The sequence below is a fragment of the Alosa pseudoharengus genome, unplaced genomic scaffold (assembly GCF_046254945.1).
Source record: "Alosa pseudoharengus isolate Yale_2024_CS ecotype anadromous, Long Island Sound unplaced genomic scaffold, YU_APseudo_1.1 YU_APseudo_1.1_scf_22, whole genome shotgun sequence".
In the NCBI taxonomy this organism is placed as follows: domain Eukaryota; kingdom Metazoa; phylum Chordata; class Actinopteri; order Clupeiformes; family Clupeidae; genus Alosa; species Alosa pseudoharengus.
Genome location: NW_027468680.1, coordinates 33067198 through 33092559, shown reverse-complemented (window position 1 = coordinate 33092559; position 25362 = coordinate 33067198). Strand labels below are relative to the sequence as shown.

The following is a 25362-nucleotide window of genomic DNA, read 5'->3' as shown; positions in this document are numbered from 1 at the left end:
AGGCCATCTTTGTACTTATAGGGGCATTTGATTTCGAGTACTCCTTTGCCACAACAGGAACAATTTATGATTCCATCTGGGGATGAACCAAGATGTGGCTCTTGCGGGGGCACGACTAATCCAGAGCAGGTGACACTAAAGTTTTGATGGCTTTTTGCAGCATACATGGCATAGCACTGTCTTGCAACAGCCTCCATGTTTCTTCCCCAACGCACAGATGGAACCTCAAGCGATGCATTGCTATAATGCATAATGTCCTTGAGGCATTCTTCGCTTAGTTTGTCAGAGGTACACACACGATAGAATTTTGTACTTGTGATGCGACCTGCTCTGTACTGTATGTGTACCACACTTTGGATTGTGACTGTTTATGAGTTATTAATTCTAACTTTTGATATTGGATGGGCTGCAAATTTGATTGTAATTTTTTAAAAACCTCTTCACTTTTACTCTTAATTTCCTGTGGGCAAAGCTCACTCAGCGTTGTGTCATATAGTGCTGTCAATGGATCTGGCAAACCCAGTTCCTCCTCTGTGTCACTGCCAGATGATGCTGTGTCTGTCTCACTATTCTCCAGGCTTGTTAATACTGCAGCATGTGGAGCAATTCCACGGAGCTCCTCAATGTTGTCATCTGTTAGTACTAAAGAGTAGAACATAGCCATAGATTTATTTTATCAAGGGGCACGTTGCAAAGAATAACTATAGTACAATTGCTTTACCCTGTTGGTCACCCACTTGCCTGTCCTAGACACTCTCCACAGGAAGAGGGTAGCACAGGTAGCACACAAGATTGCACAGACTATTGCCAATATTCTCAGAACATGTTGAATAGGCCTGTTTGTCAATCAGTATCTTTCTGTTCGCATTTTTTAACATTAGCCTAATTGCGGTTAATGGCCACTAGAGTGCAATAACATAATTTGTTATCAAAACAAAGCTATGGTTGAGAGCACCAAATTTGAAGATCGTGACGTCGAACGACGCGACAGTGAACTCTCAAAGTTCTGAGAAGCTTGCGGATGTGCTGAAGTAGCGAAAAGCTAATCTGCCTGGTAGTAATATCTTAGTCTATGCGATATCACCAGAGTTAGTGGAAACTTGTGAAAAGTAGTTCGTGGGAAACCACTGAGAGAGGGAGGCGCACCAACTTAAAGTAACAGGTAGGCTACTGTTTTTTTTCCCGCTGCCGCTGAGCAGCTTGCTTCATCCAACGTCTGACTGCGGCTAATGCCATGTCAGATGTGTTGGTTGCCTGTGGGTGCCTATGCTAGGTTAATATGATCCCGTCGTGATGCCATATGGGCTCGTAAAACAACATGATTTAAAAATTTGATTTAAGGGGGGTGTTTTGTTTTCCTGTGGACATGTGCCTGCAGAAGACACGAATAGGCGATTTTGCAACAGGTGGCAATGCAAAGGCTTTACAGGAACAACATGATTTAAGCTAGCCTATTTGCCTATAACACTACATGCCTTTTGTGATTTTCGGGTGCTTAATAGTTGCCCCAGCTTTCTGTCTGCGGAGTTGACTGCCTGGTCTTTTGGGGTTTTGGAAGTTGATGTCTTTGAGTGAAGCTGGTTTCACTTCTTTCCTGCAGTCCCTCCAGAGACAAGGTCCAGATGTCACTGATGTTTCTGTCGTGCCCACTCTTGCAGCAATTTCAATTTTGAACATGACAGCAGTTGCATGACTACAACAGGAACCTAGCCTGTGAAAGTTAATTAAATTATAAAGAAATGACGATGTTGATGGTGAATGATCTATGAAAACCTGTTTAACTAAGTTCGCTTGTTTAGCAACATCGCTATGGCAAAGCATTAGTGTTCAACTAACTAACATAGTAAGTTATTTAGACGATCAACTTTCTATTTATTCACATTTCCAGTGGTTCTAATTCACTACATAATTGAGGGGTTTATGGTTTACTTTTTGTGCCGTTTTGTGTATGGTTTTCTTAGGCTACTTCCTTACCCAGCTATGCAGCTACAATTAGCTGTCAATATCCAGTTGTCAGATTTGTGGACGATGGCTCAGGCATCATACATGTCTTTGCCACTTTGCCTCTGACTTGGCAGGACTTCTGCCAGTACCACACAGAAGTCTGTTTCATCAAAATCGTGATACAAAATTTCCTGTACGTGTCCAGATAAAACATATTGATACGCCTCTAACGATTTATATGCTAGCAGTTTCTCTTTGGTATATACGCTCGGCGTTTCAATTACATAGTTATATATATTGGGCCATTGAATATTAGGCCACCTGCTGGGGTCCTGTACCCAATTGTTAATCGTGTAAGGATCCGGAAGCACTTTACCATTTGCCAAAGTCAACTTTGCAGCGTATCTTTCTCGGTCTAAAGCAGAGAGTTGTTGACAGTAATTCGCCATTTTTTTTACAGTTATTTACATTGTCGAGTGTTCTGTTGCCAGGTGGCGCACGCAGCTCCATTGTTTACTAACTGTAAATCGGTCTATAGAAGCGTGTTTCTAAAGCACAAGCATCATAGTAGCATACACTCTGGCCTTCACACAAGTAAGGTTTCATGTAAGTTAATAGTTAATGATATTTCCACCCACAGTCACCCTCTTCACAAAGACTTGTTGCTACCTTTCACCACAGGCTTCATCTAGATCCACAGCTGGTCTAGTCTTTGGTATATCTGATGGTTACTGATTTAAAATATCAAGCACTAGCTTGAGAACTATAAAGCTGAAGCTGCTTCAACCTCCCCTTATCCTGTCTTGTTGTTTGGCCGGAACAACAGAAGTGATTTGATGTCAAAATGAACAATCTCTTCACTGGTCTATCTGTTTCATATGATGAACCATGGCTGGTTAGACTTGTGTGTTTGTGTTTGTATTATGCCGGTATCATAGCTTTCACCATTCAAAACAATAGATTGGCTACTAGAGCCAAAATCCCTGCTATAAATGAGATTCCAGCCGTACAAATGAACGCAAGTCAATGAGATATAACCACAAACACATCATAACACATAATTATCATTTTCACAGTTATTTTTTAACGTAACTATTTACAACATTTTAACTAAAGAAAGTTTGATCTTGAGATTCAATTTATCCAGTCCCATTGATGCATAAAAAGGGAATGTTTCCTTGTGCATATTGAGAGAATAGAGTTTTTCCTTAGAGCAGAGTTGCTCCCCTGTGCCAGTACCTTCCATGCGATGCGGTTTCCCTTGGTGTCATGCTCCAGGGCGATGGGGAAGTCTCCTCGCTCGTAGAACTTACGGAACGCCGTCGGTTTGGCCAGCCTCTCACGGAATGCTCCTGCAGCTGGGGGCCCAACCACCTAGAGAGAGAGAGAGAGAGAGAGAAAGGGTGAGAAGGAGAGAGAAACAAAAGAGATTATTTCTTCTGTTAAATTCCACCTTCAAACTCTATGTTTAAATATTTTGTTTTGGACAATGCTAAATAGAGTTCTGCAAGGTAGGCAGAGAGAGAAACAGAGAGAGCAATACACCGAAAAGAAAGAGAGAGAAAGGTAGAAGAAAGAATGCAATCCCTAGCAAACACAGAGAGAGAAAGAGAGAGAGAAAGAGAGAGATAGAGAGCTGAGCGCAGGGTGGGCCATTCAGCGGTGATAACTCAGCATGACGGCTGTGTGATGGTAGGGCTGCTGGCTTAGCTCTGCCTTAACAGACAGATGGGCCCTCTGGGGCTGGCATGCACAGCACACACAGGGCCCTCTGCTAATACACTTACAAAAATGGCTTATACTCTGCTAGTACTAGCATTAGCATTTTTTCGTTCATAGCAATGGTGCTACAGACGCTGATAGTTTTGTAGCACAATCCACAAAATCTCTAGCATCAGTAGTAAACATCTAATGCGTAGGCTACACTCTAGAAAACATTTTAAATAAGGTGTCAGTGGTGCTAAGGCATAAAAAAAAAAAAGGTTTGGTTCCTGTTGGTTGTCAGTTGAGGCCATGGGTCGGTAGGGAATTTTTTTTTTTTTTTTTTTTTTTTTTTCCCAGTGGCAGTAACGGATAGGTAGAAAATCAATCCCACCAGGATTTCGCGAGGTTTTTTGAGACTGTTGCGACCTAAAATGCCTGGATGGAAGTTGCGGTGATTTTAGCTGTTTCTTGTGGAGAAATTGCGGGAGGAAGTGAAAATTGCAAAAATAGTTTAAATTTAGGGCAATTAAGGTTAGTAAGACCAAAATCACACTGATAATCTTGATGCTTATTAAAAAGGATAATCAAAGGTAAACAGTAAGGATTACAGAAAATCAAAGTAGGCCTACTTTATTTGTGAAAATGCTTTGACTGAGGTCATTCACAAAGCATTATAGTAGAACTGTCCAAAAAAGACAGTCACCTAAAGAGATGGCATCATGTCATATGTTTCAATACATTCATATATTTTGTAATTCATATTAAGTTCATATCTTTTTAATAATTCATAGTCTGTGGCCTGCATAATTACTAATAGCCAAGTAAGTATCTAGTAATTTCATATTGATTTAAACTATTTGACTACACTTCTGTTTAATGTCATTACATTGGTGGTGTACGTCTAATTGACTGCCTGCCCCTTTAAGGACGTGAGAGTAGCCTAAGTACATTTCTGAGTGGATTGGAAGGCTTGCATCTCACTGTGTTCGGCTACGAGTGTAAATCACTTTTTGCATAGTGCATTACGATATGTGGATGCAATTGGGAATGTCTTCTATGTCATTAGTTAAAATAAATGTTAAAAAAAACAACTCGAATGAAATTATTATTGGATCATAGAAGAGGTAAATGTCTTGCAATTTTATTAATTTCTATGATTTTGGTAGCACTACTCAAACTAAGCCCACAAGCTAGCAAACATGACATAAGCTAAAAGGACATATCCAGGTAAACGTTTACCAATGGGTTGCATAGCCTACTCAAAAATCAGTAAACCAAGTAGGCCTTAATTAACTTACTTTCATAGCCTAGGTAGGTTAGCAACACCAGGTTGAGAGATGCAAGTAAGCAGATCATTAACGTTAGCCTTCTATTTATTGTCATCAAAACTGTAGAGGAACGAACACGTTAGGACAGTCTTTGGTGTCATATGCAAAAGGTGCAGAAGTAAGTGTGCCATCTGGCTCAATATTCTGCGCGAGGGACTGTTGTGGTAGGTGAAATTTCACGGTGAAACTACGATGATTGGTCAAATTTGCGAAAACGTTGCGGTGTTTGGACAAAATTGCGAGTGCCTTGATAAGTGACGAAAACAATCGTCTTCGTGAACAGCTGTGCACAGGCTACTTTGTAAAAGAGAGAATACGCTCATCCCTATACATAACGCAAGGGGTAATTAATGTAATTATAGTTCGCCTTTTATTTGTGGATTTATTTAATATATTTAGTGTTATTTCTTCCCCAAGCTCATAAAATAAATTTGGGTCGCACATAAATTGACTGGGTCGGTCGGAAACCGGAACCCAAGAAAAAAATTTTTTATGCCTAAGCTGATAAATCATTCATAGCACAGACTGATGTTTTTTGTACATGAATATAGCACTGTACAGCCCTGTAGTAGTATTAATGGTAGGCAAGAAGTAGTGAAACCGTAGCCAAAGAACAGGTTATGCTGTGTGCAAAGCCATAAAAAGTAAAACAACACACTTGTAACAAGCAGATAAACACAAAGGCATGTGTTTTGCTATGCAGGTCACTTCAGATCAGAAAGCAATACTATTGATACATTGTAACAAGCAGATAAACACAAAGGCATGTGTTTTGCTATGCAGGTCACTTCAGATCAGAAAGCAATACTATTGATACATGTTACTTTATGTTACTTTCTTACTGTGTGTATGTGTGTGTGTGTGTGTGTGTGTGTCTATTATACAATTTGAGAAGAGAAATTCATGGTAATACCCCAAAACATCAACTGGTAAAGGAAATTACTCATTCGAGTGCAGCGCAGGCCACCATCTAAAGTCATGACAGCAATGGTGTGGCAGTGGAGAAGGGAGCAAATTATGAAGCCAGATTTGTGTCTGGATTCACTATACGGCCACACAGAGGCACAATATTCTGGATGTGTAGTACAAAACTCTTCCCTTGTGGCACACCTGACCTGAAAGTTCACTCGTCTCAGCTTGCTCCTTTGTGACACACCATACATTTCCATCATTTTCATGACCCCTGGCATTAGTCCTAGCTTCCAGAGCACTGCTGGAAAACCATTTCTCCCTCCTCTCAGGGGGTGTGTGTGTATGTATGTGTGTGTGTTAAAAGGAGAAAAGGGGGACCTTTAGCAGAGCAGATAAGCCTGGTGGCCAGGTAGCAGCTCTGCGGTCGAGAAGGGGGGAATGGGGGGGGGGGGGGGGGGGTCGCTAAAAATAGCCACAAAGGAAAATGGACTCCAGGCTACATTGACCAAGAGCAAGCTTTATGGTCAGAAGTGATGACACTGCAGATGATTCCTTCTGGAAACACATAGGCTTCAGCTGCACATCCTTCTCTCTCTCTCTCCATCTCTCACTTCCACACCATTTATTTCTTATTAAGGCTCTTTCTCTGTCTCTCATTCTCACCCTTTCCCGCTATTGCTTTCAATCCACCCCTTTCCACTGTCATTTTCTTCCCTTCTCTCCTTCCCTCTTTTCCTCATATTTTCTTTCCCTCCCCATCCCTCCATCTTCTGTAACAGACTCCTTCTCACCTGTGGCTCCACCGCACTCTCAAACCCATACTAATCTTTTATTTGATCATCCCTGGCAACAAAACAAAAACAACACAAACCACCTCACACACACACACCACCATCCACCCCCTCCCCCCCCACCCCTCACCCGAAATTAATATGTTCCACTCTTTACTCTTCTGAGGCTCAGGCTGAAATGTGGAAAGAATGACTGACTGTTCCTGGAAATATTTAATGTGAGTGAGAAACACACACAGGTTTCTTGATGTGGGCTCAGCTTCATCTGTCTATGTTGGCCAGTCTGGTGCCAATTAAGGGAGTGTTCTCCAGGTTGGCGTGCTATGTTGTTGTGCTGCTGCTGTGCTGAGAGCTGACGGTCACCTGCTGAATGTGTTTGTTTGGCTGAAGGCTATGGACCCGATGGCAAAACAGCACACACCAGCACACACCCAGCCTCCACTGGCTATGCCTCTGTGCAGCACAGAGAAAATGCAGTGTAATTATCTACTCCCTCCCTCTCTCTCTGTTTCTCTAGCTCTTTTTCTCTCAGTCGATCTCTCTCTTCTACTCATGTGTTGTGTCTTTCTCGGTTTTCTCTGAGTAAATAAAACCACTCTGCCTCTCCATTTTTCATTTTAATTTCAAAGGCTGTATAGGCATGACAAATCTCTACATGTACTGTCCAAGTATTCAAAACAGTACACGCTACAATCAGTAGCCTAATCAGTGAGAAACACATCTCTCTCTCCTTCGCAGACTGAGTCAACAGTAGGCCCTTTCACACTGGCAAAATTGCCGCGATTTTATGTACCAGAATCGCGGAACGAGTGTCCCTTTCACATAGACGAGGCGGAACGGCGGGACAAAGGGTCTCGCCAAATTTACTACCAAGCCCCCTAGACATTTTGCCGAGTTTTTTCGTTCCGCCACCAGTGTGAATGGGTCAAGGCGGAAAGGGGGAACGTGGGTGTGGGAAGGGGACGTGGGCGGGGGTGTCTAGTGACGCTATGCAACCCACCACCGGGAGATTTAAAAACACACACAGCTGATCAGAACGAAGAAGAACAACAACAACAAGGAGAAAGAAAACATGGCACACTGGGGAGACCAAGAAATCCAGACGCTCCTTGCCCTTAGGGGAGAAGATGAGGTGAGGCGCCACATGAACGGGACAGTAAAGGATGGTCTATTGGAAAGACTGGCCGGAAAACTCCGCGACCTCGGCTATGCACGGGACAAGATGCAGGTCACCAGCAAATTAAAAAGCCTGCAAAAAATTCAACAGCGTCAATGACCACAACGGCAGAAGTGGCAGGGGGAGACTGGATTGGCCATATTTCCACCTCTGTTGTGCGATTTGGGGGAGCAGCCACTCGGCCAACCCTGTCGCTCTTCAGAGCAGCATGGAGGCGACACCTGCATCCCCAGCACCCAGTGTCTGTTCTGGCGCCGACACCAGCACCAGCGATTCCAACACCGAAAGCCAACAATCAGCCACCGATAACCAACCAGGTAAATTCGTAGGCCTACTCATTTTCGCAATTGCAGGCCATAACATTCCCCTGTGTGTTTCACCGATTTGTTTGCCTATGAAACAACCCGACTAAGTATCCAAAGGGACATGCAGTCGCAGTCTTCCCTTATGCGGGACATGATTGCAAGAATACCAGCTCCTGCACCAGAGCACAGCACCCCACGCCACTACCGTGCACCTGCTGCAGCGTCCTACCACTCTCCTCCGCCACCATTCCCCAGCTTCCACATGGATGAGTCACACAACGGGCCGTCTGCGTCTTATCAGCAGCTGGACTGATCATATTGTTGTTTTTAATTTTGCGATTTTTTAAAACATTTTTTAGCACTGCATATTTTGCAGTTATAGGGCTCTATTTTTGGTATGGATGGTCTTTTTTGTATGTTTGTAAATAGTTATAATACACTGTTGCACTGATGTTTCATTTTGCACTTGTAAATAGTTAATGTTTGTAAATAGTTAGGCTATAATATGCCTACATTGCACTGTTGGATGTTTCATTTTGCACTTGTAAATAGTTCAAGCACATTTCTTTCTATTAAAACATTTATAGTTTAATCTTCCTGTGTACTTCACTCATTTACATTCGCCAGACTTCACAAATACAGCCTAAGTCCGCGGTTATTCAAATGTGGACGTCTAATCGGTGAAATCACACTTCTTATTGTAATTCTTAATGCATTGTATACCGATTGCTTTGGTAACTGCACCTGTTTAGAATATTGTGGACTTTAATGCTAGGAATGCCTGCTGTATTGTTCGAGGACAGGCGATAATGCTCTTGAACAAGAGTAGGTATTGTAATGCTTAATGCAACTGCTCCCTGCTTCTATTCAATTTCTCATCCAAATTACTTTTTATTGTCCGAAGACGTTGCTCGCAAGATGAATCCGATTCTATCGAAGCATAGCACTGCACGATGATGCAAAGCAACTTCAATTGCATCTGCAAGGTAGGCCTACTAAAGATGTGGGCAGCAGCTAGCCAAAGTGTTGTCGGTTCTCCCGCCATGGCTTTGAAAATTACACACCTGCTGCATCTGAAGGGTGCATAAGGCCCACGCATATCAGTCTACACGCCCCCTATTGCACGTCACGTTTAAATTTGCTAGCTGGTCCCACCCATAGGTCCTGTCTCCTGGCTCCCCAAATCGCCGGGACTTGTGAACAGATCAGCAGGCCGGCAAATTTTCACCTCATTTTCAGACACACGTTGCGGCAAAAAGACGTCTCCTCTTCCCGCAAATTTTGCGTAATCTCTGTGTGAAAGGGCCTACTAATGACAGGCTGCATGCTGAGTGGTGTACATCTTTTCAATACACCCACTCACTCAAACAAATAGACTAAGCACAAACACGTAACATATCAACACACAGACGTGTACAAATGCAAAAAAAACAACATGAATGATGAAGTGCAGCAAGTATGAGAGTAAGATCCCACAATCTGCTATGTCCTCCACTGTTACACACAAACATGTAGGCCTACACCTACTCCTACCTAGCTAAAATGTTGGCAGGTATACAGGTAGAAGCAGGTGGAATCTCCTGACTTACCCAGGGCTAGACTCTTAAGAACATGTTGCATTTTATCTTCTCTTTACCATACACCCATATAAGAGCACAATAGCTTGCACATAATCTCAAATTTAGAGTGTAATGCTACCTCACGCTGCGAAAGAATATGAAAAACATTGGCTGTCTGTGCCATTCCATCTTGCCTAATTGGCTAACTTAAAGGTTGGAGGCTTTAAGAGTGAGATGGGATCATGTTAAAATTGTTTCTTCCCTGAGAACTGTGGTGGTTTTACCTCAAACCCTCTCCCGATCTCTGTACCCATACTGTACATCTTTAGATGCAGACATCTAGGCTAAGGGTTAAGACAAAGAGCGAGAGAAAAGGTGTCAAACAGACACAAAGGCAGAGACAGAAAGAATGGGTAGCGAGAGTGTGACAGAGAAGACAGAAAGGAATAGATGCCTCGTAACAGAGAAAGGGGATAGAGAATGGTGGATGCAGGGTATGATGGGTGAAAAAGAGAGAGATGGCGAGATATAGAGAGGGCGGCGGAGACCCAGGTAGAGGCAGAGGGAGAGAGACAGGAGCCACAGCTCATCAATCCAGCGGGGTGAGATCAGGGCGGCAACGGCGGTGTGGGTGCGTGTAGGTGATCCATCAAGCTGCCGGCGAGCGGCCCTCTCCCAAAGCCGCCCCAAAACGCTCCTGAAAGCCTCTGATGGATGTTTGGAAAGGAGCCTTCAATTTACTGTCAGCTCGGCTGAGGCCCACATTTCCATCTTTTTTTTTAGCCACCCCCCATCTCACTCTCTCACTTTCTACATTTCCTTCCTACTTGTGTCCCCTTCTCTTTCCCCCTCTTCCTCCACTCTCTTCTTGTTGACTATGAGCGGGTGGCATGGGGTGGTGGGGAGTGGTGATGGGATGGAGAGTTTAATTTCCTGGTATCTGAGAGAGAGTACGGTTGTGGTGGTGTTCGGATGCATTGCATCACCTGTTTAGTGAGGCGACTGAAGCGCATGTGGGAGGGGAGGGGGTGGGTGGGCGTGTGTGTGGGGGGGGGGTTAAGGAGTGCTCTCTCTCTCTTTCTCTCTCCATTTATCTTCCTCTCTCCCTCTATCGCTCTCTGGCTCTCGCTCACATTCTCATTCTGAATTTCTCTCCTCATTCTTTTTTTTTCATCTGAGGGGTTATTGAAATCTACAGCGATGCAAAGAGAGAGGGAAAGATAGAGTGAGAGAAGCAAAGAGAGAAAGATAGAAAAAGCAGACCTGTGCTGTGTGTGTGTGTGTGTGTGTGTGTGTGTCAGCCTTGCTGTTGCAGACAGGCAGAGTCTCTTCTGATAAGGTCAGCCTGCACATCACCGCTGCAGGCAACCAAATTAACTCCCTTTATTTACGGGGCAATCGCTCCAGACTAGCGGCTGGAAAAGTGGCTCAGCCGGGCCAGAGGCTCTGCTCCTGATGCAGCCCTTTTCTCAGAATGCAAGGCAAATACAGCACTGCAGCAGGAGATCTAGCCTATCTGACTGTAACTGAGGGTAGGTTTGAGTTATGAGGATTTATACTTTATGCATTAGTGCATCAGATTTACGTTAAAGCAGTAGGCCTACTTACTAAAAGTGTGGGGCTGTCCCTCCAGGGCAAGTCCAAGTGCATGTCAGCAAGTGCTACCAGACCAGGTGACGATGAGCACAGTAGGTGTGAATTAGGTACATTATCTTAATCATCTTCAGATCTTCATCATCACCATTATAATGATAGACATCATCATCAACACCATCATCCTTCATCACAACATTATAATCGCTGTCACCATCTTCTTTTCCATCTTATCGTTCTTTTATAACAACCACCAACATCATCATTGTGAACAACAATTACAACATCTTCTACTTCATTATCATCATTTAGCACGATTGGTGTAGGTCATGAAGAGACAGATCTCAGCAGCCAGTCATGGCAGCCGGCATTAGCCCTTAAAGATGCCTTCAGCATTTGAGGAACTCGAAGGGCACGTAAAGAGAAGTCTATCTCCCACACACTTTCTTCCACGGAGACAAATGACAGAGGAGGCAGCCCAGTCACGGAGGGAAGTGACAGCTAAAATGTGGCGAGAATGTGTTTGTAGCGGTTTACTAAGCTACAGAGGCGTAACTGTGTCATCCCATAGAAAGTGCATTTTTGGGTGTGTGTAGGTGTTTGTATGTGTGTGTGTGCATTGTTTCTAATGGAAAATTACAAGTTACGGGAGGAACGACAACATGTGTGCCAGTGCAACAGTCACCCTTTAGAACTAAGCCAATGAGACAAAAGACTCACTGACACCCAAACCACCACACCGTAAATTATGCAGGAGAGATATGGTGGGGAAAAAGAGAGAAGTCTTAAAGGAGAATTCCAGTGTGATATTGACCTAAAGTGTGTGAAACATGATACAGAGTGTGAACGTGTCTCATAGCTCACCTTGGCTTGTCCCCTGCACTCAGAAATCTGGCGCTAGTTAGCCAATGCTACCAACACAGTGTTTCGTTGTGGTGCCTCGGGCATCGGCCTAGCCATAAATCACTGTTTTACACCATTTAAGAGGCTCAAAGTAGCTCCATACTTCATTGGTAGACTTCCGAGGGCCTTGACATTTAAAACGAGACATGGAGAACTTTGAAAAAGCACTGGTAGTTTATTTACAAGACGATTTATACAGACAGTACCTTAAGGAATTTTACCGTTCGACGCCATCTTGAATTTAGTCACGATAAGTCGAGCGACAAGTACGAACAAACAGGTATGATAAGGGATCAGATTCCAAAAATAATTCAGTGGAAATGCATGGATTCAATTGCTTCCAGTAGCAGCAACTGGAATCCATGCATTTTTACTGAATTATTTTTGGAATCTGAAAAAACCTTGAAGCCTTGAATTGGATGCCATACAGGAATTTGCTCCTCAAAACCGGATTATGAACATTCTTTGCCATAGAGAAACACACAATAGCGTTGGATTATAAACATGCTTTGCCACAAAAACAGACAAAAATGTGAGGTAAGTCGAGCTATATCAATTTATTATTTTGCTGTCACTTCGTCTGTTTTAAAACCCAGAAGGATTTACTTGGTATCAAATGATAGCTCTGTGTCTCCTCTTTCATCTGACATGCGTGGCATATCTATCCGATCACAGGTACGCGAGTAATTCAAACGAGAGTAATGGGTATGCAGCGTTGGTTTTTGTACATTACGTTATTCTTTTGCAGTCACTTCGTCTGTTTTCATAAGCCAGAAAGATCGACATACTTGGTACCAATGGATAGCCCTGTGTCTCCTCTTTCATCTGATATGCTTGCCATATCTATGCGTTCACGGGTTCGCGAGTAATTCAAATGAGAGTAATGGGTGTGCAGAGAGAAGTATAGACTGTAAATATGATGCAATTTGATTTAATTTCATGTTTTTTTTTATTTTCATATTTTAACGTACAGACAAGTGCATGGTGTCGTTGGAAAGCCCCACTTCTGCTCTGTAACGCAATAAAGGTTTCATCTTGCTGTGATGAACAGTTGCGGAGCAATGTAACAGAGAAGAAAGGGTGTGTTTTTTGACGCACTCAATTGGGTTCTAAGGGTAAAATTGGCCTACGGATTTGTATTTTAATGTCGGTCATAATGGTGGCACTTGGAGAGCCAATTATTTTCTGAGGTGGTACTTATTGTGAAAAGTTTGAGAACCAATGGCCTAAAGCATTTTTTTAAATGCTAAGTCTAGTCTAAAGTTTTATGCAACCAGGTTGTGACTTGCGCTACACAGTGTCCATTAGGCTGCTGTGAAGCTGTAAGCAATATCCTGTGCATTACCTGTTAATCGAGTGACATACTTGAGCCAGGTCACTGGATTTCTGTTAAACATGCTTCCCTTTCTCACCCATCCTCACACACACACACACACTCTCTCTCATTTACACTCTTACCTACACCCATCAAACACACTTACACAAACACACACACACACACACACACATACACATTCATGAATAAACACACTCATTGGTGATTAAAAAAAAAAAGGAATGGCCTAGTGTGCCAGGGTTAATGAGGCTGTGTGTTAGGGAGCATGGTGTGTCGTCACGGTGACAGGTTTGCAGAGGTCTTCGGGAGGGAGGAGTGGGAGCTCACACGCACACACACACACCACCGCCAACCCCGCGTTCCCCAAGCAAAGCTTAACTTTTACTGTTCTGATCCGTAATGGCACCTCCAGGCATTAAAGAGCGCGCGGGGCAGGCCATCAACTTAATGACACAGAGAAGAAGGGGGAAGTCACTCCTTCTGGCAGGACACACAGATCACAGGGCCACAAATTAACCCTGCGCAACACACACAGACACACACACACACAGACCTTCGCCTGACCTTGATTTATGACACAGCGATTGCATGTGGTGTGAGGCCATTTGGCTCAAACATTATTTTGTCGAGCGAGATTGGACACTGCACATTAAAAATAGACCATGTGCCTGGCGAAACAGACTGAACGTGTTGCAGACTCACTGGGCCACAAACACTTCAAAACACACGCAACAGCTAATTGTGAAAAAATTACTTTACAAAAAACAATTGACACCACACTGGGAACTAGGGCTGTCACTTTTGTGAAAAAATCCTGTTCGATTTTTGAGACATAAGTGTTCATTGAATCGATTGTAAAATCGATTTTTTATGTCTAAAGACGTTTCCATTTTCAACGGCAAATATAGGCCAATCCACAAACAACTAACAGGCATTAGGTCAAACGTAAAGAGGGCGCTTGTAGATGCAAGCCAGCAATATTTCTGATGATTTATTGGCGTGAAGTGCAACATTCTCGAAAACCAGTAAGCCGAGTGGACTGCCATTACATCAGTGACATGACTGCAGGCTTCAACGTAGCTGTGTCTGTGTTTACGATTAGAAATGTCAAACAAATTTCGCCTACGTAGAACTCGATTGCACAGTTTGCGTAGCCTACCGCTTTGTTCTTCTCCATAGTTTGATATACCAAAAATCCGAAGTACTTCCACATCGAACTCCTCAAGTTATTAGGGCCCATCACTCGTCTCTCTACATGTCGCACAGGTTGATCGCGTTGTCCTCCATTTTTTGGCAAAACACGAGCAGCACAGCAGCTGATTGAAACAGCTGTTCCCGGTGCGTAAAATTGGTGGGAATTTTCTTTTTAGCTTTCGCAATGCTTACTGCACTTCGGAATTCTTTTATATTCTTATATTCTTGTTTGTGAATTTTGTTACACCTATCTTTTTTATTTGTTTATTTCGTTTAAAATTAATAGTGTAAATATTTGGTTAAAATCGATTCCCTATTTTAGTTTTCGAAACTTGTGTTGTTTAGTCCAATCGATTGTGTAATCGATTTTCGAACGTAAAGTGACAGCCCTACTGGGAACCACATTTTTTAATTAGTCTGCGTGTGCCATTTTGCAGTAACTAAATGGTGTGGAAACTAGTAAACACCAGTAGACAAGGCAAGCCTGAAAAGTGTGCACATTTTCAGATTTTTCTTTTGACTAAAAGACTATAATTTCTTTCTAGCCATTTATGAAGTTTTGTACAATTTTGCCAAGTGCAAAACTAAATTTCCTGGAGTGATCATAGCTAACTGCTCTTTTTAGGGTGCCCCTTGACAGGATTATCTGCAATGACTAATGAAATCATCAGCTCATCATTATCCAACTGAAAGACTTCAAAAAGACAGAGCCACCAGCTAATTGCAGTTAAAAATGCTGATTCCGGTAGTTGAAATGGAAAGATAAAGAGCTCAGAACTCTGTAATTTCAGCCCAGTGACTTAGGCGTAAGTTTCACATACACACACACACACACACAGACACTCTGTCCCTCTGAGGACGTGCTCTGTAAAAGGGTCAGCCAGCATTTGTTAGACCCCCCCGCAACCTCACGCTCCCCCTGCTTGGCGAGGCATATGGCCATGGCCGTTTGCGGCAACGACCGTGCTAGTGGGACTGTGTCAGTGAGGCGTGACGGGGATGTGATGTGACAGGTGATAAGGTGAGGGACATATTGTGTGTGTGTGTGTGGTGTGTACAGTGTGCTAGTGCATCCATGTGTGTGTATGACGTGTCAATGGGAGACAGACAGAGAGAGAGAGAGAGAGAGAGAGAGAGAAAGAGAAAGGGAGGCCATCCTCTGTGCGAATGAGCCCCTCAGGGATAAGGGCAGGCGGCACCAGGGCAGAGAGGCCCATCGATCTCCCCAAGACGAGCTGCACTGAGGGATGACCAGGACAGACAGACAGAGCCCTGCCTGTCAGCCTGCACCTCCATCACCCCCACCCCAACAGCAACACTCTGCCAATGTCACAGGTGACCCAGATACAGGAAGCCAGCTCTCTGATAGGAACCGATGAAGACGGCAGGCCGAGCTGCCTTCGTAATGACTTAGGTAGACTGAGGACAGTGATACATACAGACAAAAATGTTCTCACACAGACTCACAAACAAACACAATCATACACCCTGCCAGTGTTGGGAAAGTTCACTTTCTACGTGAACTAGTTCAAAGTTCAGTTCACAAATTTTAAAATGAACTAGTTCAGTTCATAGTTCATAATTCAAAATTTTGAACTAAGTTCACACTTTCCAAAAATGAACTAGTTCATAGTTCTTTTTTTGTTTTCATATGTTGCTGCGAGCTATTATTTTTCAAAATTATTGCCACAGCCCATATAGAATGCAGTTAATTTGGGTTGAGGATCTGTCTTGACAGTCTTTTGATTTTGTATTGGCTTGCACATACCTTGAAAGGCTAGCCAGGTGCTTCAGTTCAATGTGCCGTTTCAGGTTTGCTGTGGATGTGACTGAAGTACGGGCAAAGTTTGCACAGAAATGTACGATTTTTCCCATCCTCACCGACCTTGTCATAAAACTTGTTTAAATGATCATACGACGCCTCCTTGCTGCTTTGTCGTCTACATCAGCCTTTCTCAAACTTCTTTGACCTGAGGCCCAGTCAAGGCATACTTTGGGGTCATAGGGCCCACCTACATGAACCCACCCCCTCCTCCCACCCCCCATCAAATTATAATGATATCACAATTATTATTATTTTTATACTATATTGCTATACATGCACTTCAAAACAGTCAATGTTTAAAGTGCTAAGATTGTTCACAAAAGTTTGTGAAAACATGCACATCAGAGTACTGCTTTACTACTGTAAAATATAATTAGGCCTGCAATGTTTTTGCATTGTTGGATGATGCTTGCATGAGAAATACTTCTCAAAACAAAAGCAATTATATGGGTGCCGTTGTTTTGGGATCTTTCCCTCATGCAAGCATCATACACTGATAGAATATTTATATGCTATTTAAATACATTTCATTTGAATGCCTGATTGTAAGGATTCAGGAAACACAACCAGCTTTTGTGAATGGTAAATGGCGGATCAGATCATGCGTAAATCACTGATCTGGAGATCTTTAGCTATCTTTAACTAAGACTAATTAATAGCTTTTGGCTGACTTTAATACTTAATGCTAGACAGTGTTTTATATAGTCTGTGCTCTGTTTTTATGGAAGTTGCGTAAATCCACGTCGTTCTATTAAATGTCGTTTCATAATTAAATAGCTTTCCAATAGGTTGAGCTTAGCTTTGCTACCAACGTGCACACGCATGCATTGAATAAACGCTCATACCACGACTTAATTCTATGCCTCTATGTTTGATGACACCAAATTAACAAGTATTTCCTACTAATTGCAGAAACGTTTGTTTTCTTTTTCTGTCCGCGGTTCCTTGATCAATTGCGCAGCAAATTATCAGACGATGCCCCGGGAATAATTTCACTCTGCAGACCAGCATTGTCCACGTTGCGGACCGCGGCCCATAGTTTGAGAAATGGTGACCTGCATGCTGCCATATTAAGGCCTTTTTACGGTGTGTTTTAGCCGGGTTTTCATGTGGAAGGCTGTGTAGAAATCTGGCACCCTATTGAACGAAGTTAAACTGAAAGAGCGTGCCGTTCACAGACACCAGAATGAACGAGTTCACAGTAACGTTCATCAGGCAGTAATGCAGGACGTTCAGTTCAAGTTCGGTCAAAATATGAACGAGTTCATGAACTTTCGTTCAATGAACGCGTTCAGGCACAACACTGCACCCTGCACACATCAACACATTTTGTCTACACATCTGTGCAGGCCTGCACACACACATCCTATCAGGTCTCACACACCCAGACAATAGATAGAGAGCAGAAGTTACACTAACAGCATCACAATAGATTGACTGAAACAGTACTGTGGGATTTAAAAGATGGAGCCAAGCTCAGCACAGAGAGCCACACAGACCCAGAGAGGCCGAGCTCCTCTGACTGTCAGCGGGAATCAGGCCTCCCACCACCTGCCACTCAGAGCACCAGAGAGGCTCTCCCAACGGAGAGAAACAAAACACAATCACTCTCTCTCTCACTCCACGGCTACCTCCCTCACAGGTAGACAGCACTTCTGTCAGTGCTCTCCACTGAGCTTTGCAACTAGGACAAGTGAAGGTGGTTTGATTCTAGCACACTAGTAGAAGACATTTGATAGGTTTCATGGTTCATCTTCAATCTAGCCTCAACACTCACACACACTTGCAGCTGTAGTACACACACACACAAAGATTTTTACCGAGAAATAGCTATTTCTTTCTTCTCGTGGAGACGTAAATCTTTTTTGAAGTGCAGAGGAAAAAACACTGCTTTGAAAACACTGCATTGTTGTGTGGATGCAGTTAGACATATAGCCCTTTACTTCTGGAGCACAGATGAAATTGAATACACTGTCTTAGTGACCTAGTCAATAAAGCTAAATGGGTCAAAGACGAAAAGTGATTTTTTTAATCATCAAAAAAATATGTGTATTTACAACCTAAAAGGTTGTTGTTTTCCTGCACATTAGAATGTATCCTGTTAGATTTTAATATTTTCCAATGAAAAATGATACATTTTTACCACTTATTACAGAAGACAGCAAATAAAATGTAATTTTGTGTAACAACAGTAAATGGGGGAACCCGATTGACGCAAAGTGCGTAAAAAAAAAACACCCTTTCTTCTCTGTTACTTTGCTCCGGAACTGTTCATCGCAGCAAGATGAAACCTTTAAGCTTATTGCCTGACAGAGTAGAAGTGGGGCTTTCCAACGATACTATGCACTTACGATCAAGTATGAAAATAAAAACAAAACGCTGCACACCTATCACTCTCGTTTGAATTACTAGATGAAAGAGGAGACACAGAGCTATCATTTGATACCAATAACATCCTTCTGGGTTATAAAACAGACAAAGTGACAGCAAAATAAGAACTTCATATAGCTTGACTTACCCCACGTTTTTGTGTGTTTTTGTGGCAAAGCATGGTCATAGTCCAACACTACCATGTGTTTCTCTATGGCAAAGCACGTTTATAATCCGGTTTTGAGATCCTAGCAAATTCCTGCATGGCATCCGATTTTAGGCTCACATTGCATCCCAATTTGTTCGACAAAGAAACACCTTTTTTGCCTTTACTTTGCTTCATGACAATGCAGTAAAAATGTGTTGTAGAGAATCATCATGAGTGCACACACAGGCTAACATGCAAACTCGGGTCAAGTCAGGTCAGATCAGTTTGTGTCACCTGAGCGCAGAAAGGTAATTTTTCATCACTAAATAAAAAAATGGCATTTATTTCTGTAAGGCACACACCACATATGTCTGGAAATTGCTCAGCCCCAAAGTCCCTCTCCACCATGGTTGTTATATTGCCAAATTCAGGACAGTCTGGCCTACCCATACATGAAAGTCATGTCCAGCTGGCAGCTTGCTGTAGTGAGATACATTTCAAAATGTAAGAATTATATAATACGATTTTTGTCTTTATTATTATTATTTGTATTATTTAAAAATCAATACCAAATCAATGCAAGTAATAATATATGAAATGGTGGCAGATCTGGGTAGCCTAGACTTTGCTGATAAAAATATAGCGTGTAAATGGCACTGACCAGGATAACTAAAGGTAGTGGGAATGGCAGGGTTAAGGGTTAAGCATATCAAGAGTAATACAACTTAGATGACATGTTAAAAGACAATAGGATCACATTAGTCATCAAATACACATTAATTTACATTTTAAATATACGTAGCCTATGAGTATTGGAATCAGAACTTGTGATTTTCATATCCGTAAGTAGTTCTCTGGTATGTGTTCTTGCACATGATAGGACTGTTTTTATTTAATTCTGTTCTTTTGCCATTTAGTATCAAGTATCTTTGATAGTCTAACTTTAGAGATAAGGGGGATGTACATTTTTGGTAGTGTCACTGGTCTGCATGGGTGCAGTCCCTGTGTCAGTGGTTATCTGCTTTGGATTGCCAGGTTGGCACTAAATCGGGGTTTGAATTAGTGCCATGTAAGATGGGATGACCAACAGCATCTCCTGTCTGCCAAGAACGACACTTGACAGAAACTTGAATGAACACAGAAATATTTTTTTTAAAAAGTCAAGAATTCAATACTTCAATACTTTTTTTAAAAAAAATATTTGATTTGGGGCCCCCACCACCTTGACATCATCAGTAATATTGAATATACTGTAGTGTGATCATTCAGTTGTGTATTTCATTAATAATGTATAGTATTTAATAATCTGCATAAAAGTAGCTAAACATATTTAGTAATTTGAATACAGAAAAAAGTAAAAGTTTGCCATGGTTGCATAGCCTACTTCTAAATTACATCAACCCAAATAGGCCTAAATTACCTAAATCCCATAGCCTAGGTAGGTTAGCAACACAAACCTGAGAGATGCTTGTGAGCAGATCAACTTGATATTAGCCTATTATTACAGTATGTGTTACCATAGCATCACTTGAACTAGCAACCATGTCTCGCTGTTTATGGCATGACAGCTACGCATACTTGTGTATGAGGAGAAAAGACGCACAGCCACAGGCTAGGGGAGGAGGCACTAGAAGCTTGCCTTGCGCACACACATGTTACTTCAAAACAACACAGTCATTTTTAAAAGTATCGATACTAGTAAAATTAGGTATTGTGACATTTTTCATTTCAGGGTATTGCAAACTTTTGTAGTATCGGTGCACCGTGCAACATTAATTTTTTGCATTATGATGGATGTGGCCTGTCTGAACCAGTTCTCCAGAAACTATAGAGCACATGCTGAATAGTGTTTTTTTTAAGGGAATACAGATTTTATGATGTAATATAACTTATTTTAAACATATTTTCTCAATAGTTACATTTATTATTAGGCTAAACAAACTACTAGTAATGCTGAGATTTAGATTTGCATCAATTGTGTTGATTTTAGGCTGTTCTAAACAGAGCCGGACAGTAACGGAGTACATTTACTTGAGTACAGTACTTGAGTACAATTTTGAGGGATCTGTGCTTTACTCGAGTATCATTTTTGGGGAGTACTCATGAAAACTCAAGTACATTTGAGAGGGAAATATTGTACTCTTTACTCCACTACATTTCTATCCATAACCGTAAGTACCCATTACTTCTTCTAAAAAAAAGGAAAAAAGAAAAATCTCAGAAACCCTCAATTTGTTGTTTCCCTCTCAAAAGTGATTGGATTGTGCAGGCGCCACTGATTGAGACAGCCTATCAGCAATCACCTTCAGCTTTCTGACAAAGTCAACTCCATGGTCAGATTTAGATAAGAGACAAAGCCATAGATGAAACAATGGATGAAGACACAGCAGGTCCATCCCGGGAATGTGCCAACCTGTGGCCCCACCTCGCCAGACTATTTCAATTTTCTGAACAAGTTAATGATAGTTTTCGCTTCAAGTGTTTCAATAGTAAAATAGTATTTTGTATTTGAAATACGTATTTTAAATACATGTATTAGAAATACTGCCCATCCCTGGCAACATGGTAAAAAGATGAAAATGACTTGATTCAACACTTGATTACATTCTCCAAGGTATTAACAATAAAATTTTTCAATATAGCTGCAAGCAGCAATGAGGGGGCCAAGCAGTAGTCAAAATGTCAGTTGTCAAAAAGGGAGGTAGGTAGTAAAGGCGATATGCTGCAAAAAATTAATTCAAAAGCATTTAATTATGCAAACTTTTCTTTCTTCTTTTGATACACAAATGTCTATCAACTTGCATCACTTGCAAGTGTAAATCCTGTGTATCATGTTAATCCAAGACCTAAGTGATAGCAATTATTTTCATAGACTAGGCCTACACAATGGGCTATGTGCTTGTTAAGGGACCTGTCACAAAGAGGATGCTTTGCCATCGTGTGTGTGAGAGCACGAGAGAGGGAGAGGAAGAGGTGCATGTGTGATGGCAAGTGTTACGGTTGAATAGTTTAACAAAACAGTTTTAAAATAGATCTTAGGCTATTTAAGTATGCAATTTGTGTCCATGTGTAGACTACAAGCTACACTTTTGAGAGCCTAAAGCTCAGGACGCGATTTAGTTCAGGTCGGATTAAATTACGGCTGGCCCTGGGTGCATGTTGTCTTTTCTGACAGTCCGTTTCAAAAAGGAGCAATTAGACTTTTTGACGTTCGCTATCGCATAATTTAGGACTTGTCTGTACTATTTCCGCCGTGGTGTCCCGTTATTCACAATTAACGAACGAGGCAGAGGCAGAGAACTCCCGACACGCAGCACCCGAGTTTATAGGCTAACTAGTAAACAGTAACGTGCATCAATCGGGAATTCGCTAAATGAAGGAAGTGGGTGCTTTACTTATTGATCCGGATCAAAGAGACAATAGCTTACAAAGTGGTGTTTTTGTAACTTCAATGTAGATGATTGTGATTCATTGCAACTTCAGCAATGTAGGCTACCTTCCTTACCTTCGAAAAATAGCTCCGTACAGCTGAAGCCCAGTCTACAGTCTGCCTCAGTGAGAATCCTAAACTTTGTCTGTGTTCAGTCTTCGATCCTGATTGGCTGCATTCGTGCTAACTAACAAATCAGACGGTGTAGTGGGCGGGACAATGCTCTTGACCAAAGAGTAGCAAATGCAGGGAGTGAGAGACGCTTTACAGACAAAGTAGCGCGTTTTATTCTTTATCCATTTTAATATCGGCTTATCGATGGAAAAAATGACCGATACCAATTATTATAAAAATGCTAAATATCGGCCCTAATAATCGGCCAGGCCGATAATTGGTCGATCCCTAATATAATCACACTTGCTGTGATTTAAACATAGAGGTCAAAATATACAGGGTGCGTTGACCTCGGCTTGGTCCAAGGATTCCAACGATACCTCATTTTGACAAACGGGTCAAAAGTTACGTCCGTGAACACACGTCCAACTTTTGCCTGTTGGTGGCGCTCGAGGTGCCGGCATGAAACTTTGTGGAATTAATTATTGGACTGTCCCCAATCAGTGTGCCAAATTGTACAACTTTTTAGCAGACGGTTCTATGGGCTGCCATTGACTTCCATTGCAGAATAATACACATCAGCAACTACAGGCCAAAATGCATTTTTGCCAATTACAGAGCCCCCTAGAGGTCAAAGGTCACCAGATTTCTTGAGTGTCCTCCAGATGGGGTCTAAGGTACATGTACTAAGTTTGGTTTTGATACATGAAAGAGTTGCTGAGATATGAGCTCACTTCCTGTTTGGCGGCTTCGCCGCAAATTTCGATTGGATGTTACAGGCGAATGCTTCTGTCAATTGTTCCAGAAAGCAATGCACTGATAAGGCATCGTCTGAAGATAGTCTGCTAATTTTGGTGAGGATCAGCTGAAATTTGTGGCCTGCGAAAACTTTTTTGTGTTTTTGATTAAATCCAATATGGCGGGCCGAATCAATTACGATGACATCACAAGTTGTCCTCTGTCTACCTAAGGGCCTTCCACAGTATTGCCAGACACCACTAGTGTGTTTTAATTCTAAGCACAACAGCAGCTACAGGCCAAAAGGCATGTTTCTTAATTGCAGCGCCCCCTAGAGGTCAAAGGTCACCACATTTTTTTAGCGTCCTCCTGATGTGGTCAGTAGACTATACACTAAGTTTGGTTATGATACATGAAAGGGTTGCTGAGATATGAGCTCACTTCCTGTTTGGCGGCTTCACCGCAAATTTCGATTGGATGTTACAGGTGAACGGTTTTAGTTCCGAAGACGAAACACCACAACATTTGTTAGGCTTGGTCTGAAGATCATGTATGTCAAGTTTGGTGCCGATCGGACAAAATTTGTGACCTGTGAAAAATTAGTTTCACTTCAGCTAAAATCCAATATGGCGGAAAATCCATCATGGCGGAAAATGACGTCATAGGGTGCGTTGAACTCTGCTTGGTCCAAGGTATGAAACTTGGTGACATTAAACATGGGACTGTCCCCAATCAGTGTGCCAAATTTCACAACTTTTGACCAGACGGTTCTATGGGCTGCCATAGACTTCCATGGCGGAATAATAATAATAAGAACAAAGCGAAACACAATGGTTGCCTCGCAGCTTCACTGCTTGGCCCCCAATAACTCCATGTAGGACGTTTCTGTACATAAATGTGAGCACTGTGGCAGTAGTAATGCAATATTTAGAAAATGTAGGCTACTCTTGTACTCTTGATACTCAAGTACTTTTAAAAACAAGTACTTCAGTACTTTTACTTAAGTAGACATTTGACTGTTGTACTTTTACTTGTACTTGAGTAAAATTTAGCAAAGGGTATCTGTACTTTTACTCAAGTAATGAAGCTGTGTCCTCTGTCCGCCTCTGGTTCTAAATAGGTTTTGCAGACAGCCTGGCAAAATTGTGTAACATCTAGGCCTATAGCATCACAGTGTTTCCCCATACATTGACTTATTTGTGGCGGCCCACCACAATATCAACATTGACCACCACACAATGATTTTCCAGGTTGTACTAAATTGTGCTTAAATCTGGTTAGCATCATAACCACGCTACGCTAATTTGCTAAAAACTGTTGCATTCAAGCTAATTCTGCAAACCTACCACCACAAATAGAATTCAATTATGTGGGAAACACTCCATCACATCCACTGATTCCCCTACAATGTATTCAACAGCGTCGCAGCACCATTGCTAGATTTTGAGCGCCACCGCAAAATCGCTAGATTCTTCACATGATCAGTAATATCACGACATTTACTTGCACACTGTAAAAGCACAAAAGCCATTTTTAAATAGTTTTGTGAGTCATGACTAAGTTTAGTGCATCAAATCCTTTTATGTAGGCATAAAGGTTATGTTTTAGGCGATTACAAGTTTGAAGACAAGCCTGATGCCGAAACGTTCTGAAGCTAGGCAAACATTACGGCTACATTGTTTGTTTGGCTATCGTTTTGTTTTGTTTGTTTGTTTTTTTTTTTTTTTTTGGGGGGGGGGGGGTTTGTCATTTTGAAAAAACGAGGTAGCTAGTCTGCCAGTGTATGCCAATGTGTCTGGTAGTGATTAGTCAAGCGTTTCTCAACCAGAGTGGCCTAAAGTTTAGTACCATAGCACCTTACCTGTCGCTGGCTTCCACGTGCCTCTACCGATAGGCCTATGTCTTGCACCACAGACGGCATGCAGAAGTTATCAAACAGGAACTTCACTAGCTAACCCACCACCATTTACTTGACTGCAGCAGCGCCGCAT

The 25362-nt window shown here is 42.1% G+C and overlaps 1 protein-coding gene across 1 annotated transcript in view; it reads right to left on the bottom strand.

Moving 5' to 3' along the window:
• The window catches only part of pacrg (PARK2 co-regulated), a 237810-nt gene that overhangs the window by 189862 nt on the left and 22586 nt on the right, over nt 1-25362 (bottom strand). Inside the window, exon 2 of the mRNA XM_076299775.1 lies at nt 3184-3318. Within this exon, the coding sequence (XP_076155890.1) occupies nt 3184-3318 (135 nt within the window). The remainder of the gene's footprint in view (nt 1-3183; nt 3319-25362) is intronic.